This window comes from Coregonus clupeaformis, chromosome 27 (genome assembly GCF_020615455.1).
Source record: "Coregonus clupeaformis isolate EN_2021a chromosome 27, ASM2061545v1, whole genome shotgun sequence".
In the NCBI taxonomy this organism is placed as follows: Eukaryota; Metazoa; Chordata; class Actinopteri; order Salmoniformes; family Salmonidae; genus Coregonus; species Coregonus clupeaformis.
In genome coordinates, this window is record NC_059218.1 from 21,346,464 (window position 1) to 21,364,146 (window position 17,683).

General features: G+C 47.9%; 1 protein-coding gene across 3 annotated transcripts in view; it reads right to left on the bottom strand.

The window, feature by feature from the left end:
* The window catches only part of LOC121541621 (splicing factor, suppressor of white-apricot homolog), a 132,648-nt gene that overhangs the window by 9,173 nt on the left and 105,792 nt on the right, over positions 1-17,683 (bottom strand). For all 3 annotated transcript variants that reach the window (XM_041850780.2, XM_041850779.2, XM_041850781.2), the window contains exon 14: positions 2,905-3,245. In XM_041850780.2, the coding sequence (XP_041706714.2) occupies positions 2,905-3,245 (341 nt within the window). The remainder of the gene's footprint in view (positions 1-2,904; positions 3,246-17,683) is intronic.

Below are 17,683 nucleotides of genomic sequence, written 5' to 3' on the forward strand. Positions count from 1 at the left end.
TCTTAGTTAATGTAGTGAGATAGAGGGCAAATAGGAAATACATGCAACATAGAGTTATCCACTTATAAAGTAGAGTTGACCACTGTTCACTTCAAAGAGGTTTAATGTTACCCTCCGTTGCGCCAGCTAAGCTCACTGCTTTTCTTTTATCCTACAAGTAAGGAGGAGAAGAGCCTGGGTCATAATCTGTGTAGTAAAGGCCACTATGTAAATGTCAGTGTCTACAGAGTGGTTTAACTCACAGAGGTGGCAGTCATTGCCCCGGTCTGGTCAATACTCGCCACATTACCCCTGATAGATGAACGAGACGTAACGATGTACAGGCCAGGCCAGGCCCATCCCCCCCCTCTCTCTCTTCATCCCCCTGTCTGTCTGTCCCCCCCCGGGCCATAGCTCTTTATAATACAGGACAGCCATTACCATGGTGATTCAGTCGTTTCACATCCCACTGTCAAGGGCAATAACGACACCAAATGACTCTCGCAATAATAAGTGACAAAAATTAAATTAAATTTCTCCTGATTTAAAATGTCACCCCCCCCACCCACCAGCTACAAATTAGTGTTTATTCGAGAACACTAGCGTACGTGCACGTCTGGATACACTCTCACACAGTCACAGAGACACATATTTCATGCACACGCACAAACTGGCCACACACAGATGAAAATTGAATACTTTGCAGCTGGGGACACAGTGGACCATTGGACGAAAGCCAAATTTGCCCAAGGATAAACAAACAGACAGGTCATCCTTGGATATCGGGGGCTGAAGAAATGACAAAGTGAGCAAAAAGGAGGTTGTCAGAGGAAGGGCTCAACTTGAGGGCAACTGTACATTCGGGGTAGACATTCCCTGCATCCCCCCTCATTATCTGTCCTGTATGGACGTAGCTGACCCTTCATGAGTCCACGGGGGCCTCTAAACTCTGCAGGTAATGATCTCACACTGGCCCCTGGGGCCAAGGGCCTCAAACACCCAGGGGTGCAGGGGCTAAGGATTGGGGCATGACAGGCCTGTCAATGACTACAGATAACGTCAGAGGGCTGACACAACAGAGGTGACCCTGATACTGTGGGACAGGATGCAAATGATGGACAGAGAGAAGGGAGAGAGGAGGGGATGAGAGAGAGTGTGTGAGAGAGAGAAAACAAGAGACAGAAAAAGACAGAGAAATGGTGGGAAAGTAGTAGGTCAGTTAATGGACAGCAGCAGTCCTGCTGATGTGTTAACAAGGGGGCACCCCGACACACACAGAGAGAGAGAGAGTGAGAGAGAGAGAGAGAGAGAGTGAGAGAGACAGAGAGAGAGAGAGAGACACAGAGACAGAGAGAGAGAGACCGACAGAGAGAGAGACACAGAGACAGAGACACAGAGAGAGAGAGACAGACACAGAGACAGAGACACAGAGAGAGAGAGAGAGCGAGAAAGAGAGACAGAAAGAGAGAGAGAGACACAGAGACAGAGAGAGAGAGAGAGAGCGAGACAGAGACAGACACAGAGACAGAGAGAGACAGACAGACCGACAGAGAGAGAGAAAGAGAGGGAGAGAATGAGGAAGAGAGAGAAAAGGGAGCCCATTGGGCTGCTAGAGACTGGAGAGGAGGAGGGGCAGGAAGAGTAGACGGGACACGAGCAGAGTGAGCTGCCAGTTTAATTCAGTCGTCAGCCACCAGACCCAGACAGATTGAGGATGCGTCTCAAATGGCACCCTATTCCCTATATAGTGCACTACCTTTGACCAGCGGCCATAGGAAATAGGAAGCGATTTGGGATGCACTAATACAGACATGCAGCCAGTCAGCCAGCCACCTGCAGGAAGGATCCATTCCCTCTTTCTCAAGGTTAGTAAGGGAGACCTTTAAAACGCTGGGGATTGAAATGGGGAGTGATTGGCAGGGCTGATGTCTGCACAACCCTCCGAGGTTCCCCACTGTAGAACCAGATGAGACATTTCAGATGCTCCTCGTCCTAAAAAACGGCAGTTATGTCCCAAATGGCACCCTATTCCCTATGTAGTGCACCCATAGGTCTCTGGTCAAAAGTAGTGCACTATGTAGGGAATAGGATCCATTTGGGATGCAGTCTGGATCAACGCTGTAAAAGAGTAGGAGCTCACTGCCTCTTCCAGCCTCTCAACACTAAAATCCACTGACTGATTCTGTGACTGCTCATTATCAGGGATCCATTTCACTCTTCCATTCAGATTTCGCCGCAGCCTGAAAAAAAAAGGTTCATTTGACTTGCTCTGCAAAAAAATGAAAGAATAAATGGAGGAAATTTGGCATGCTTGCACATTAGAGGATTGCAATCTCTGACACAAGGCTCAGTGGATGCCCCCTTCTCAATCCAAGCCCTTTAATTCACATACTGTAAGTGATTTAAAATGTCGGGCAGAAACGATTAAATCTCAGTGAAATTACATTTACGCTTGTGAGGATGACACAATGAGGCTGTCGTAATTACAGCAACTCCAGCCGCTAATAATGCAAATTGGCCGTGATTTCCAAAAAGAGAGTCAGAGGAGGGGGAGATAAAAAAATTCAAGATGAAAAACTTGGAGAGCGTGTGGAGGCGTCAGGAAACTACAGAGAGGAAGCCAACAGGTTGCAGTGAAGCCGGATGAAACTCTCAGTTTCACAAGAAAGTAATCTAGTTGATACCGCCAGCCAGCCAGAAAGCTACTTGCCTCATTAGGCAGTAGGCACCAGCTACTGCAGGTTCATAAACAGAGCAGCTTTATCTTTGATGAATTATGTTCAAAAGTCTGAGCTTTAGGCCATCTTAGGCCATCTTCTATTGCCCAATGTGTAATGACAACACCTATTCAACTGTAAAGGCCATGGGTGTGATGAGAGAGCCATAGGACCAGGTTGTTGTGTGGATAGGGGTTGGACCACTCACCTAGACCTGCGGGCCATTCTGTAAGCGCTGGGCAGGGCGTGCTTGGTTTTAGACCGTGACTGGGAGCGAGAGCGCGATCTCGACCGTGACCTCTTCTTGTGTTTCTTCTTCTTCTTTTCTCTGTCGCCCTTCTCTCTGTCCCGGTTCTTCTCCGGTCGTCTGGAGGTGGAGGAGGATGATGAGGAGGGTAGCAGAAGGGAGGAAGAAGAGGAGGGGGGCTCTTTGCTTTTGAAGGCACTGGCGTCAGGTGCTCTTTGATCAGCTGGGTACACATGTGCTCTAGAAGCCAGAGGAGGGGGGGCTGAGACAACGGGGGCCACTGGGACCTTTAGCAGCTGTGGCTAGTATAGAGAGAAGGAGAGAGAAAGAGAGAGATAGAGAGAAGGAGAGAGAAAGAGGAGGGGGGAAAAGAGGGCATGTTAATGACAAACAGACATATGCACCTTCGGGCATTTTCTAGTTTACCAGTCCAAGAAAAACCAAACGTATTGATTGATGCAACCCAATCAGAACTTTTCCCTCTGAAAAAGAGAGGGCTGAGGAGAGAGAGAAGGAGGGAAGGAGAGAGAGAGCGAGGGAGGGAGAGAAAGAGCGAGGGAGAGAAAGAGAGAGAGCGAGAGGCGAGGGGATTCACAATTGCCGCGTCCTGTATTTGTGCATCTGCCGACAGATCAATAGGAGCAGCCACTGGCTTAAGGTGATCTGGGAGACGCTATCTAAATTCAGCCTGCGTCTCCAATCAATGTTGAGTGTGTGTGTGTGCCTGTATGATTTTGTGTTTGTGTGTGTGTGTGTGCACTTGACCGACCCAGGTAAGAAGGCTAAGGCAAAGCCCTGGGGCCGTGCGCTCCTAGCTCTGTCCTCGGGTCATAATTACTGCTCGCCGTGAGTTGGTTCTGGTTGGTTCTTCCCTCCCTTACTCCGTTGCTAATTAAAAGATACTGGCTGGTTACACAACACAATGCAGCCTGAAGGCTAGCGCCCTGCCCTGCCTCCCTGGCTTACAAAACATAATTGGCCCTTCTACATTGTCAGCACCAAAGTGCCTCTAATTACTTCAGTATGTGTCTGTCTGGTTAAATTAGGTCTTCTTCCCGCCACGGGATCCAACATCACAACTGGGCGGCAATCAATCAATGTAGCGTCACAAACGTCCACTTCGCCATCGTGAGGAGAGAGACATTGGGTTTGTGTGTGCAATAGTGGTGACTTTGGGTACGGAAGTGTTCATATGTGGAACAAGAAAGTGTGTGTGTGTGTGTGTGTGTGTGTGTGTGTGTGTGTGTGTGTGTGTGTGTGTGTGTGTGAGTGAGTGAGTGAGTGAGTGAGAGAGAGAGAGAAAGAAAAAGAAAGAGTGTGAGTGTCAGAATTTGCCGCAGTATCTGCAGAGACTCAGCTCCGGCGACAGTGGGTCAAATGAGCTCTCAGCAGCCTCGACTTAACCAGGACACAATGTCTTCTCTTAACAGCATATTTATAACCTACCCTGTCCCAATTAATAGTGAAACAGGACTACTTATTTTCCCTCTCCTTCCTTCTTCCTTGCTTCCCTCACGTGGAGAGAGAGAGAGACATCCCCCCTCCCATCCTGCTCTAGAGAGCTCACAGCATTGGAGGAGAGGAAAGGAAAAGGGGAGGAGGAGAAGATGAGAGAGATGTGTGTTATTGGCTTTGATAAAGTTTTCGGTATCAGTATTTTCGGTGTGATGCGGTACGCTGCGGTGGCTCAGGGCAGATAATGAGGAGGATGTCTGGGGGGATTTTTCAAGGAGCTTTTGGGTTAAAAATAGCATGACATTTGGGCAGGCTTATCCCCCAGGGCCATGGGGAGAGGGGGAGAGGAGAAAGTGTGTAGGCTGCCCTCTGTGAAGCACACCTCCACACTGGAGAGACATGTAGTGTGTGGGAGAAGGGGACACAGAAAGAGAGGAGGCGGGAGATGGATAGTGTGTGTTTGAGAGAGGGATAGTAGAAGAGGGAGATGGATGGAGAGAAAGAGGAACACAGTCAATCAAGAGCAAGATAGGGTGTCAGAGGGACAGATATTGAGCAAAACATTTGAGCGAGGGCAGACAGGGGAGAGCGAAATGGACAGAGGGCGAATGAGAAGGGCGATGAGAGAGAGAGATGGCGATGAGAGAGAGAGCGAGAGGGCGATGAGAGAGAGAGAGGGCGATGAGAGAGAGAGAGGGCGATGAGAGAGAGAGGGCGATGAGAGAGAGAGAGAGGGCGATGAGAGAGAGAGAGAGAGGGCGCTGAGAGAGCGAGGGCGCTGAGAGAGCGAGGGCGATGAGAGAAAGAGAAAGAGAGGGCGATGAGAGAGAGAGAGGGCAATGAGAAAGATAGAGAGGGCGATGAGAAAGAGAGAGAGAGGGCGATGAGAGCGAGAGAGAGGGAGATGAGAGAGAGAGGGCGATGAGAGAGAGTGTGATGAGAGAGAGAGGGCGATGAGAGAGAGTGTGATGAGAGAGAGAGAGGGCAATGAGAAAGATAGAGAGGGCGATGAGAAAGAGAGAGAGAGAGGGCGATGAGAGCGAGGGAGATGAGAGAGAGAGGGCGATGAGAGAGAGTGTGATGAGAGAGAGAGGGCGATGAGAGAGAGTGTGATGAGAGAGAGAGAGAGGGCGATGAGAGAGGGCGATGAGAGAGAGAGGGCGATGAGAGAGAGAGAGAGGGCGATGAGAGAGAGAGAGAGAGGGTGATGTGCGAGAGCGATGAGAGAGAGAGAGCGATGAGAGAGAGAGAGAGCGATGAGAGAGAGAGAGAGAGTGCGATGAGAGAGAGAGAGGGCGATGAGAGAGAGAGAGGGCGATGAGAGAGCGATATGCGAGAGAGGGCGATGAGAGAGCGATATGCGAGAGAGGGCGATGAGAGAGAGCGATGAGAGAGAGGGGAAGTGATGAGAGAGAGAGAGGGCGATGAGAGAGGGCGATGAGAGAGAGAGGGCGATGAGAAAGAGAGAGGAGAGAGAGAGTGTAGCCAGAATCCACAACTCTCTGTGTGCAAACAAACTGCTCCAGGTCACCTTGCCTGGAGAGAGAGAGAGAGAGGGCGATGAGCGAGAGGGCGATGAGAGAGAGCGACGAGAGAGCGATGAGAGAGAGAGAGTGATGAGAGAGAGAGGGCGATGAGAGAGAGAGAGGGCGATGAGAGAGAGAGAGGGCAATGAGAGAGAGAGAGGGCGATGAGAGAGTGATGAGAGAGAGAGAGAGAGGGCGATGAGAAAGAGAGAGAGGGCGATATGAGAGAGATAGGGCGATGAGAAAGAGAGAGGGCGATGAGAGAGAGAGCGATGAGAGAGAGAGGGCGATGAGAGAGAGAGGGCGATGAGAGAGAGAGAGGGCGATGAGAGAGAGAGAGGGCGATGAGAGAGAGAGAGGGCAATGAGAGAGAGAGAGGGTGATGAGAGAGTGATGAGAGAGAGAGAGGGCGATGAGAAAGAGAGAGAGGGCGATATGAGAGACATAGGGCGATGAGAAAGAGAGAGGGCGATGAGAGAGAGAGCGATGAGAGCGAGAGGGCGATGAGAGAGAGAGGGCGATGAGAGAGAGCGATGAGAGCGAGAGAGCGATGAAAGAGAGCGATGAGAGCGAGAGAGCGATGAAAGAGAGGGCGATGAGAGAGAGAGAGGGCCATGAGAGAGAGCGATGAGAGAGCGATGAGAGAGAGAGAGTGATAAGAGAGAGAGAGGGCGATGAGAGAGAGAGAGAGGGCGATGTGCGAGAGCGATGAGAGAGCTATGAGAGAGAGAGAGTGATGAGAGAGAGAGAGGGCAATGAGAGAGAGAGAGGGCGATGAGAGAGAGAGAGGGCGATGAGAGAGAGAGAGGGCAATGAGAGAGAGAGAGGGTGATGAGAGAGTGATGAGAGAGAGAGAGAGAGGGCGATGAGAAAGAGAGAGAGGGCGATGAGAAAGAGAGAGAGGGCGATATGAGAGAGATAGGGCGATGAGAAAGAGAGAGGGCGATGAGAGAGAGAGCGATGAGAGAGAGAGAGTGATGAGAGAGAGAGAGAGGGTGATGAGAGAGAGAGAGGGCGATGAGAGAGAGAGAGGGCGATGAGAGAGAGGGCGATGAGAGAGAGAGAGGGCAATGAGAGAGAGAGAGGGCGATGAGAAAGAGAGAGCGATATGAGAGAGATAGGGCGATGAGAAAGAGAGAGGGCGATGAGAGAGAGAGCGATGAGAGAGAGAGGGCGATGAGAGAGAGAGGGCGATGAGAGAGAGCAATGAGAGCGAGAGAGCGATGAAAGAGAGGGCGATGAGAGAGAGAGAGGGCCATGAGAGAGAGCGATGAGAGAACGATGAGAGAGAGAGTGATGAGAGAGAGAGAGGGCGATGAGAGAGAGAGAGAGGGCGATGTGCGAGAGCGATGAGAGAGCTATGAGAGAGAGAGAGTGATGAGAGAGAGAGAGGGCAATGAGAGAGAGAGAGAGGGCGATGAGAGAGAGAGAGGGCGATGAGAGAGAGAGAGGGCGATGAGAGAGAGAGAGGGCGATGAGAGAGAGAGAGGGCGATGAGAGAGAGGGCGATGAGAGAGAAAGAGAGGGCGATGTGCGAGAGCGATGAGAGAGAGAGAGCGATGAGAGAGAGAGAGAGCGATGAGAGAGAGAGAGAGAGTGCGATGAGAGAGAGAGAGAGAGAGTGCGATGAGAGAGAGAGAGAGAGGGCGATGAGAGAGAGAGAGAGAGGGCGATGAGAGAGAGAGAGAGGGCGATGAGAGAGAGGGCGATGAAAGAGAGAGGGCGATGAGAGAGCGATATGCGAGAGAGGGCGATGAGAGAGAGCGATGAGAGAGCGATGAGAGAGAGAGGAAGTGATGAGAGAGAGAGAGAGCGATGAGAGAGAGAGAGGGCGATGAGAGAGGGCGATGAGAGAGAGAGAGGGCGATGAGAAAGAGAGAGAGGGCAATGAGAAAGAGAGAGGAGAGAGAGAGTGTAGCCAGAATCCACAACTCTCTGTGTGCAAACAAACTGCTCCAGGTCACCTTGCCTGGAGAGAGAGAGAGAGAGGGCGATGAGCGAGAGAGAGAGGGCGATGAGAGAGAGCGATGAGAGAGCGATGAGAGAGAGCGATGAGAGAGCGATGAGAGAGAGAGAGTGATGAGAGAGAGGGCGATGAGAGAGAGAGAGAGGGTGATGAGAGAGAGAGAGAGGGCGATGAGAGAGAGGGCGATGAGAAAGAGAGAGAGGGCGATGAGAGAGAGAGCGATGAGAGAGAGAGCGATGAGAGAGAGAGGGCGATGAGAGAGAGAGGGCGATGAGAGAGAGAGGGCGATGAGAGAGAGAGAGAGAGAGAGGGCGATGAGAGAGAGGGCGATGAGAGAGAGAGAGAGAGAGGGCCATGAGAGAGAGAGAGAGCGATGAGAGAGGGTGATGAGAGAGAGTGTGATGAGAGAGAGAGGGCGATGAGAGAGTGTGATGAGAGAGAGAGAGGGCGATGAGAGGGCGATGAGAGAGAGAGAGGGCGATGAGAGAGAGAGAGAGGGCGATGAGAGAGAGAGGGCGATGAGAGAGCGAGAGGGCGATGAGAAAGAGAGAGAGGGCGATGAGAAAGAGAGAGGGCGATAAGAAAGAGAGAGAGGGCGATGAGAAAGAGAGAGGTCGATGAGAGAGAGAGAGGGCGATGAGAGAGAGAGCGATGAGAGAGAGAGGGCGATGAGAGAGAGGGCGATGAGAGAGAGAGTGTAGCCAGAATCCACAACTCTCTGTGTGCAAACAAACTGCTCCAGGTCACCTTGCCTGTTGCCATACTTTAATTTTGGGCCACTCCACTAACTCTGAAGCACCCAAAACTTTGCCTGCACTTTGCAACACATCCCACCCAGTGACGGCTCAAGCTCTGCCATCCACTCTTAATACTCTTTAATTAGCTGGCTTTGACAGACTCAATATGTTTACAAGTAAACAGAACTACATCTGAAGATTGTGCTCTGGCTCTATAATCAATCAATAATTCACACTTGTGGCCAACTCTGTGACGGCTTCTGTTACACCAGCAAGAAATTGGCTGAAGCAATAATGGGCTAGACCCTGCGGTTCTCCTGGTGTTTCAGAGTTTAGAGGTGTGTGTGTGTTTGGGAGCGTCCCTGTGGAATGTGAGAGGAGGATAGGGTGGATACAGAACTCTATAAACACAAACTGTGACAGCCAGGGAAAACAAGGCAATCAAACTGCCGTCCACACACACACACGCACAGCACTGTATCCTAACAATCCCAAACAGAACTCTTTGTTTCTGGCCATTTTGAGCCTGTAATGGAACCCACAATTGCTGATGCTCCAGATACATTTCTAAGTGACCCCAAACTTTTGAACGGTAGTGTATGTATATATATATTTTGTTAAAGAAATGTCAGAACGAGCAATGTCAGAGACCGGAATATAAATACACTATATATACACAAAAGTATTTGGACACCCCTTTAAATGAGTGGATTCGGCTATTTCAGCCACACCCGTTGCTGACAGAACACAGTATATACATATAAAGTGGGTGAAACAGTATGTTAACATTATTAAAGTGACCAGTGTTCACTTTAACTACTGAGTTCTGATTCTTCAGGATACAGGCTAGCTTGTACTGCCACAGAAAACAAAAACCCTGCTGTTGAGCATACTTTATGGGAATTGGGCACGAGACATCACCCCTGTCTAAGTGAGTGGAGCTGAGACAGAGGGGCTTGAATCAAGAGAAGAGGCCTGTGACTGTGCAGTGTTTGTGTCTGGTCTGGGCCTGCTGGAGCTGTAATCTGACTAGGCAGCTTTAGGTCAATTCCCCTCTCTTCTCTCTCAGCATCCCGTCACCACATGGCAAGTTGATTGGGGTCGCCAGATGATGAGGGGATTTGCCAGCTCCTTTAAGCCTGCCTGCGTTTTTAAACTCCGCTGCATGCTTATGGTCGGGTAATAGCCAACCCTGGCTATCAGCGAGAGCGAGAGAGAAAGAGTGACCATATGAGAGAGAGAGGGAATGAGTGGGTGGACAGAGTGAGACAGAGACAGAGAGAGAGAAAGAGGGAGATAGAGAGGGGGGGAAGAGAGAGAGACCACTCCCTGCTGGCAGTAGAGAGAAATACACATATGTAATGTAATCCCTGAACTATAATCTGACAGTCAGTCATTCTATTCCATATGGACAGCAGGGTGATGACTATAGGACTTTATAGTATCTACTGTATGACAATAGATAGACAAAAAAAAAGCAAGCCCATCTCCAGTTATGCGTTAGCTAAAAGCAGTCTCAATCTCACGTCCCCTCCCTCTCTGTCTCCATACAGGCCTGTCTTAATGGGTCACGGAGCTCAAATGTCACAAGCATTGATTATTTAACTGCTGGGGCAATCACAGAAGCCATAATCAAAATTTAGCTTGAAAGCCAATTAGAAAGAGAAGCGGGCGTGCTGGTAAGCTTTCACAATTTCCCAAAAAACTTTAATGCGCAATTATGTGTAAATTATATGGCCAAGCGGGGAAATCATTAACCGTTTTACTTGGGCAAATGAGAGCGATTTTGCAGAACAAAGTCGGCAGATTGGGTGCTTTTGTCCGCCTGACAGGCTCCCTTAGAAAAGCACCCTTTATCCCTGGAGTGCCTGGAAAGTGGGGGACTATGGGCCAGGCCAGGTAAATATTCAAATATCAACATAAAACATCAAATGATCCCTTTCATACCGCTCCACACAGAGCCCAACTACACACAGATACACACAGGCCAACAGAGAGCCGCTGTAGCCAGGAGAGAGAGCGAGAGAGAGAGAGAGAGAGAGAGAGAGCGAGAGAGAGAGAGAAAGAGAGAGAGAGAGAAAGAGAAAGAGAGAGAGAGAAGGAAAGAGACAGAAGGAGAGCAAGTGAGAGGAATAAAGTGGCAGTAGCATAGCGGTGTCTGCGGTTCACCTCTCCACCCCAGTTTTGTCTCTAATCACGTCAATTAGCCCTGCTGGGCTCTGGCTGGGCTCCGGCAGACCCTTTAAAGAAGCTGAGCTACCTGCTGGAGAGCGACAGGGCTCCCAGGAGAGAGGCCCTTCCTTTGAACAGAGGATGTCAGCACAGAGACAAAGAGCCCAATCAATTAGAAAGCTACCACTCACAGCAGCTCACATCACAGCAGCTCTTGACGGAAGTGAGTAGGGCTGCTGGGCATGGAGGGAGAGAGGCAGAGAGAAAGGGAGAGAGAGAGAGCTAGAGACACACACACACACACTTACAAAGACAGGCAGATACACACCCACGTACACACACTTCTACCGAAACATCGTCACGTAAGTAGACACACAGTATTTACCGAAAGTGTGTGTGTGTTCGAGTTAGAATGTATCAAACACAATCAATTACGAGATTAGATTGAAAGGCATCAATATTCATGAACCTGTTGCTTGGGATTGATTCTATAAATAAATCAATACAAGCAAAGGGTAGGGGAGTGGGAGATGTGGCCGTCCACTGAACGATTTATGACTCAATTCATCAGCGAGCACAGAGTGCACTGTGGCCAGCTGGCTAGGACGCACATGCACACACTCCTTAATTAAATGGAGTACATTCAAGGTGAAAAGTAGGACCAGAAAATACGACTTTGATCATCACACATGGTCTGTTTGCAAAATCTGAATTCATTTGAGTAAACAGACTGACTAAAAGCCTGATCTGTCACAATTTGGGATTCAAATGTAGCCTAAACAAAAAAAATCTGTAAATGCCAGAGCATTCGGGGGAGATGCCCTCCGTGTGTCAGGCAGCTTCAGCACCAGGACATCTGAGTAAATAGCTAACAAGGCTTGCAAGGTGCTTCCCCCCTGCCTCAAACACTAATAACAACACAACATGGATGAGAGTAGAGTCAGTGATAGCCACATTTCAGCATATGCAGTAAAATCTGCTATTTTGGTGGCTTTTTGGGGAGGGGCCCAACATCTGGGCCTTCTCTCTCTCCCTCCCTCTTTCTTTCTCATGGCAAATTGTCCCTGTGCAAGATAACTGTTTTGCCGAGGTCACACTCAGTGTTCTGCTAAGAGAACTAATCCCTGTCCAATTTATTCCATTTAGGTCAGGGTACGAGCAGAGAGCGCTCTTAAATCTCCAAAATTGAATTTATTTATAAACTAATTAAAGTGAGCAGAGGCTGGCCCATGATTGAATGCTCCAAACAGCCTCCGATAGCCTCATTTCCTGTGGCACTATCGATCCCTCAGTTATTTGCAACTTTCCCGCCATTTAGTTACGCAGAGGAGAGAACAAAAGAGAGAGAAAAAAAAAGAAAAAAAAGAAAATAGGCCTGTGTCAATTTTCTCCATCTGCTGCCTCCTGGTTTCTTTCTGCACGCTTTCATTCGTGCTCTATCCAATCATAAAATTAAATCCTCACAGCAGAGTACAATAAAACACTCTGATGAAGAGAACGAGAGCCCTAAGTGTTCTGTCAGGCGTCTCTGGCTAATGCGGTCTAGGGACTTCTTAGTTTCTTGATTAGAAACTAGAAAGAGTCTTAGAGATCTGGATCTGGTGTTTCTCGTTTGGCTGAGGTGCTGGCAGGATGGTAGGCGGCTGGATGGAGAATAGAGGGTTTAGGTACTGGTGTTGTCTGAAGGTCTGCTTTTATAATTGTAATCTGTTCAAGCCTTTTCAATCCGTGCTAAGCTTGCAGCAGGATCTGGTCTTTAACAGGGTATTACGTTACGGACAGGGATATCCATCCACAGAGGAGGAGGAGGAGAGGGGGGGACATAAGCTGGGTTATCCAAGAACAGAGCCTGTTCTCTGGGACGGGGGCAGGAGAGACAACCTGGCATCTCACTTACGCCACCCAACAGGGAGCAGAAGTTGACATGACTCGCCATGACGTTTGGTTCTAGGAACTAAAATGCTGAACCTATTTCCCCATTGATAAACATGTACCATTGAATACACAGTATGCACAATGAATATTCTCCTCTTCAATAGGTTATGGCATTGACAATTATCCATCAAATTGTTATTAATCACATGGTTCACTGTAGCTTTGCCAATGTTTTAATGGGCCATAAGATCACTTGTCTCATTTGACAGATAATCATTCATTCAATAACATAAAATACTAGAAAGTAAGAACTGAACTCTGCTTTTAACATATCTTAATATGATGGTAAACTACCATCATGCCAATGGGCTACAGCGCAGAAAGGACGACTTCTTGGAACCAGAGCGGTGCTTCTGAGTGAACTTTAAAACTTTAAAAAAGAACAGATGAGGAATAATAAATGACAGATGTGATTGGGCGGGGTCATTGAAGAGAGTATGGTAGGGAGCACAGAAAGCCCAGTTGGCAGCGGAGACCATGGGGAGACCACGCTCTGATTGGCTGACACATACACTATATATACAAAAGTATGTGGACACCCCTTCAAATTAGTGGATTCGGCTATTTCAGCCACACCCGTTGCTGACATAAAATAAAATTGAGCACACCGCCATGCAATCTCCATAGACAAACATTGGCAGTAGAATGGCCTTACTGAAGAGCTCGGTGACTTTCAACGTGGCACCGTCATAAGTTTCCAACAAGTCAGTTCAACAAATGTCTGCCTTGCTAGAGCTGCCCCGGTCAACTGTAAGTGCTGTTATTGTGAAGTGGAAACGTCTAAGAGCAACAACGGCTCAGCCGCAAAGTCGCAGGCCACACATGCTCACAGAACGGACCGGTGAGTGCTGAAGCGCGTAGTGCGTAATAATCGTCTGTCCTCGAGTTCCAAACTGCCTCTGGAAGCAACGTCAGCACAAGAACTGTTCGTCGGAAGCTTCATTAAATGGGTTTCCATGGCCGAGCAGCCGCACACAAGTCTAAGATCAGGATCTGGAGTGATGAATCACGCTTCACTATCTGGCAGTCCAACGGACAAATCTGGGTTTGGCGGATGCCAGGAGAACGCTACCTGCCCCAATGCATAGTGCCAACTGTAAAGTTTGGTGGAGGAGGAATAACGGTCTGGGGCTGTTTTTCATGGTTCAGGCTAGTGAAGGGAAATCTTAACGCTACAGCATACAATGACATGTTATAGCATCAAAGGAGTGACCAACTCTATATTAATGCCCATGTTTTTGGAATGAGATGTTCGACAAGCAGGGTCCACATACTTTTGGTCATGTAGTGTATGTGGGTCAAGGATGAACAGAAGACATTGGAGAGTGCTGTGCAGTAAAATTACCTTTAAAAACAGATTAAACAACAACTAATTCGGGAGAAAGTGCAGCATGTGGCCTCAATGAGCCTAGCTAGCTTAGCTAGTTAGCTTCTCTAGGCTACTCCAGTTAAGACAGGCACTGATATATGGGTTTATAAATAACGTGGCTGCTACGAGTTAGCTAGTCTAGGCTGTAGCAGAGTTGCCTTGGCGTGACGCTCTTCCTCCGTCTGCTCGCTCCAATCTCATACATTACAAACTGCCCCATCCGTAGCTGCAGCAATAGAGCGCCAGCCTCTAACTCCCACGCAGCATTGCTTAGGTTAAAACTGTAAAAAATAATAACACATGTATTTAGAATATCCGGCTATCCGACAAAAATGAATGATACTATTTGAATAGTGAAATTATTTAGAAAACCCATCCTTACCTCTTCCTCTTCCTAAAAATGACTCATACGTTTCTCTTTCACCTCCTCTCCTTCTCGCTCTCTTTATTTCTCCTCCTCTATTTTTCCCTGGCAGCCCCTTGCTAAAGCCAGTCAGAATTTCTCTGTGTTCCTGATGGGTTCCTGTCAGCCCTAACGCCAGATGAAATGCAATCTCTTTCTGTGTTTCGATAGTGCTCCGTCTGCTGAGCCCTATCGACAGTTGACTCTTTCGGTGGGGAGCACGCACGGTGCCGCGTCTTCATAATGGAACACTGAACTAGCTTAACCGCCACCGCTCCTCATGACAACTCACAACATTCACTAGACACAATACACACTAGACAAAATACATACATACACTTAACTAGACTCGGCGACAACACAGCAACACGTCACAAAAGAGCGACTGGCAGTAAGGATATCTCTGTGAAACAACAACAATCACCATTTGTTCCACTGGCTAGGAGAAAGGGTTATTAGTGCCATTACAGTGTTCTCGAACAGTTATTCTAAGAGATGTGGTGTTCATCATTCACTGAGCCACCGATGCAAAGTCTATGACGTCGTTAAGGCAAAGGAAAACAATACATATACTTGTAGTGGAGTCACAATAGAGTACATTAAGCTCAGATCACTACCTCACACAGACAAAGCATCCAGTGGTCTCTAACTAACTATTACAGGGACACCTGACTAAGCACAACAGCAGTTCAACAAACTCCTGTAGCCTGAACACAACTTATCCTCATCAATATTACCTAGCCCTGATGTCCTGTCCAGGTCCATCAACACCCCCATCTCGTCACAGCACAGCTGGCCAGAGTGACAGAGAGGGCACGGCCATGACAGGACTCCTCCCAGCGCCACCTGGCTGAACAGGTGACTGTCCGTGTCCCCAAGCAAGGACGTCACCCATTGGGCTCACATAAGAGGGAGCTGACAAACAGCATTTCCACTGTGGAAGGACACTCCCAACATCAAACACTTTCTTTGAATCTTATTTACACTTTGAAGTGGCCTAGTGTCACTTGTCACGGCGTTACCCTGCGGAGAAAAGGAACAACGGTGGTGTTATGTTTTGGGACATACAGCGCCGTAAAAAAGTATTTGCCCCCTTTCTGATTTTCTCTACTTTCGCATATTTTTTGATACTGAATGTTATCAGATTTTCAACCAAAACCTAATATTATACAGTGCATTCGGAAAGTATTCAGACCCCTTCCCCTTTTCAACATTTTGTTACGTTACAGCCTTATTCTAAAATTGATTAAATAAAAAAATGTCCTCAACAATCAACACATAATACCCCATAATGACAAAGCAAAAAAAAGGTTAGTAGAATTTGTTGCTAATTTATTAACAATAAAAAACAGAAATACCTTATTTACACAAGTATTCAGCCCCTTTGCTATGAGACTTGAAATTGAGCTCAGGTGCATCCTGTTTCCATTGATCATCCTTGAGATGTTTCTACAACTTGATTGGAGTCCACCTGTGGTAAATTCAATTGATTGGACATGATTTGGAAAGGCACACACCTGTCTATACAAGGTTCCACAGCTGACAGTGCATGTCAGAGCAAAAACCAAGCCATGAGGTCGAAGGAATTGTCGTAGAGCTCCGAGACAGGATTGTGTCGAGGCAAAGTGTACCAAAATATTTCTGCAGCATTGAAGGTCCCCAAGAACACAGTGGCCTCCATCATTCTTAAATGGAAGAAGTTTGGAACCACCAATACTCTTCCTAGAACTGTCCGCCCGGCCAAACTGAACAATCGGGAGAGAAGGGCCTTGGTCAGGGAGGTGATCAAGAACCCGATGGTCACTCTGACAGAACTCCAGAGTTCCTCTGTGGAGATGGAAGAACCTTCCAGAAGGACAACCATCTCTGCAGCACTCCACCAATCAGGCCTTTATGGTAGAGTGGCCAGACAGAAGCCACTCCTCAGTAAAAAGCACATGACAGCCCACTTGGAGTTTGCCAAAAGGCACCCAAAGGACTCTCAGACCATGAGACAACAAGATTCTCTGGTCTGATGAAACCAAGATTGAACTCTTTGGCCTGAATGCCAAGCGTCACGTCTGGAGGAAAGCTGGCACCATTCCTACGGTGAAGCATGGTGGTGGCAGCATCATGCTGTGGGGATGTTTTTCAGCAGCAGGGACTGGAAGACTAGTCAGGATCGAGTGAAAGATGAATGGAGCAAAGTACAGAGAGATCCTTGATGAAAACCTGCTCCAGAGCTCTCAGGACCTCAGACTGGGAAGAAGGTTCACCTTCCAACAGGACAATGACCCTAAGCACACAACCAAGACAACGCAGGAGTGGCTTCGGGACAAGTTTCTGAATGTCCTCGAGTGGCCCAGCCAGAGCCCGAACTTGAACCCGAACGAACATCTCTGGAGAGACCTGAAAATAGCTGTGCAGCGACGCTCCCCATCCAACCTGACAGAGCTTGAGGGGATCTGCAGAGAAGAATGGGAGAAACTCCCCAAACACAGGTGTGCCAAGCTTGTAGCATCATACCCAAGAAGACTTGAGGCTGTAATCGCTGCCAAAGGTGCCTCAACAAAGTACTGAGTAAAGGGTCTGAATACTTATGTAAATCTGATATTTCAGTTTTTTTAATGATTTTGCAAAAATGTCAAAAAACCTGTTTTTACTTTGTCATTATGGAGTATTGTGTGTAGAATGATAAGAGAAAAAAACAATGTAATCAATTTTAGAATAAGGCTGTAACGTAACAAAATGTGGAAAAAGTAAAGGGGTCTGAAACCTTTCCGTATGCACTGTATTAATGGAACATGAGTTTACAAATAACAAAAAAATGGGACCTATCTTGTCCAAAAAGTTGACTCAAGTTTACCAAAAAGCACCTGGAAGCACCTGGATGATCACCAATACTATTGGAAGAATGTTCTATAGAGTCAAAAGTATTTTTGAACGACATGGGTCCCTTCATGCCTGACGAGAACCAAACACTGCATTCCAGAGTAAGAACCTTATACCAATGGTCAAGCATGGTGATGGTAGGGGGATGCTTTGCTGCCTCAAGACAATGATCCAAAACACACAATCAAGTCTACATCAAAATGGCTAAAAAGCAACTAATTTGAAGTTTTGGAATAGCCTAGTCAAAGTCCAGACCTTATCCCAATTGAGATGTTGTGGCAGGACTTGAAACAAGCAGTTCATTCT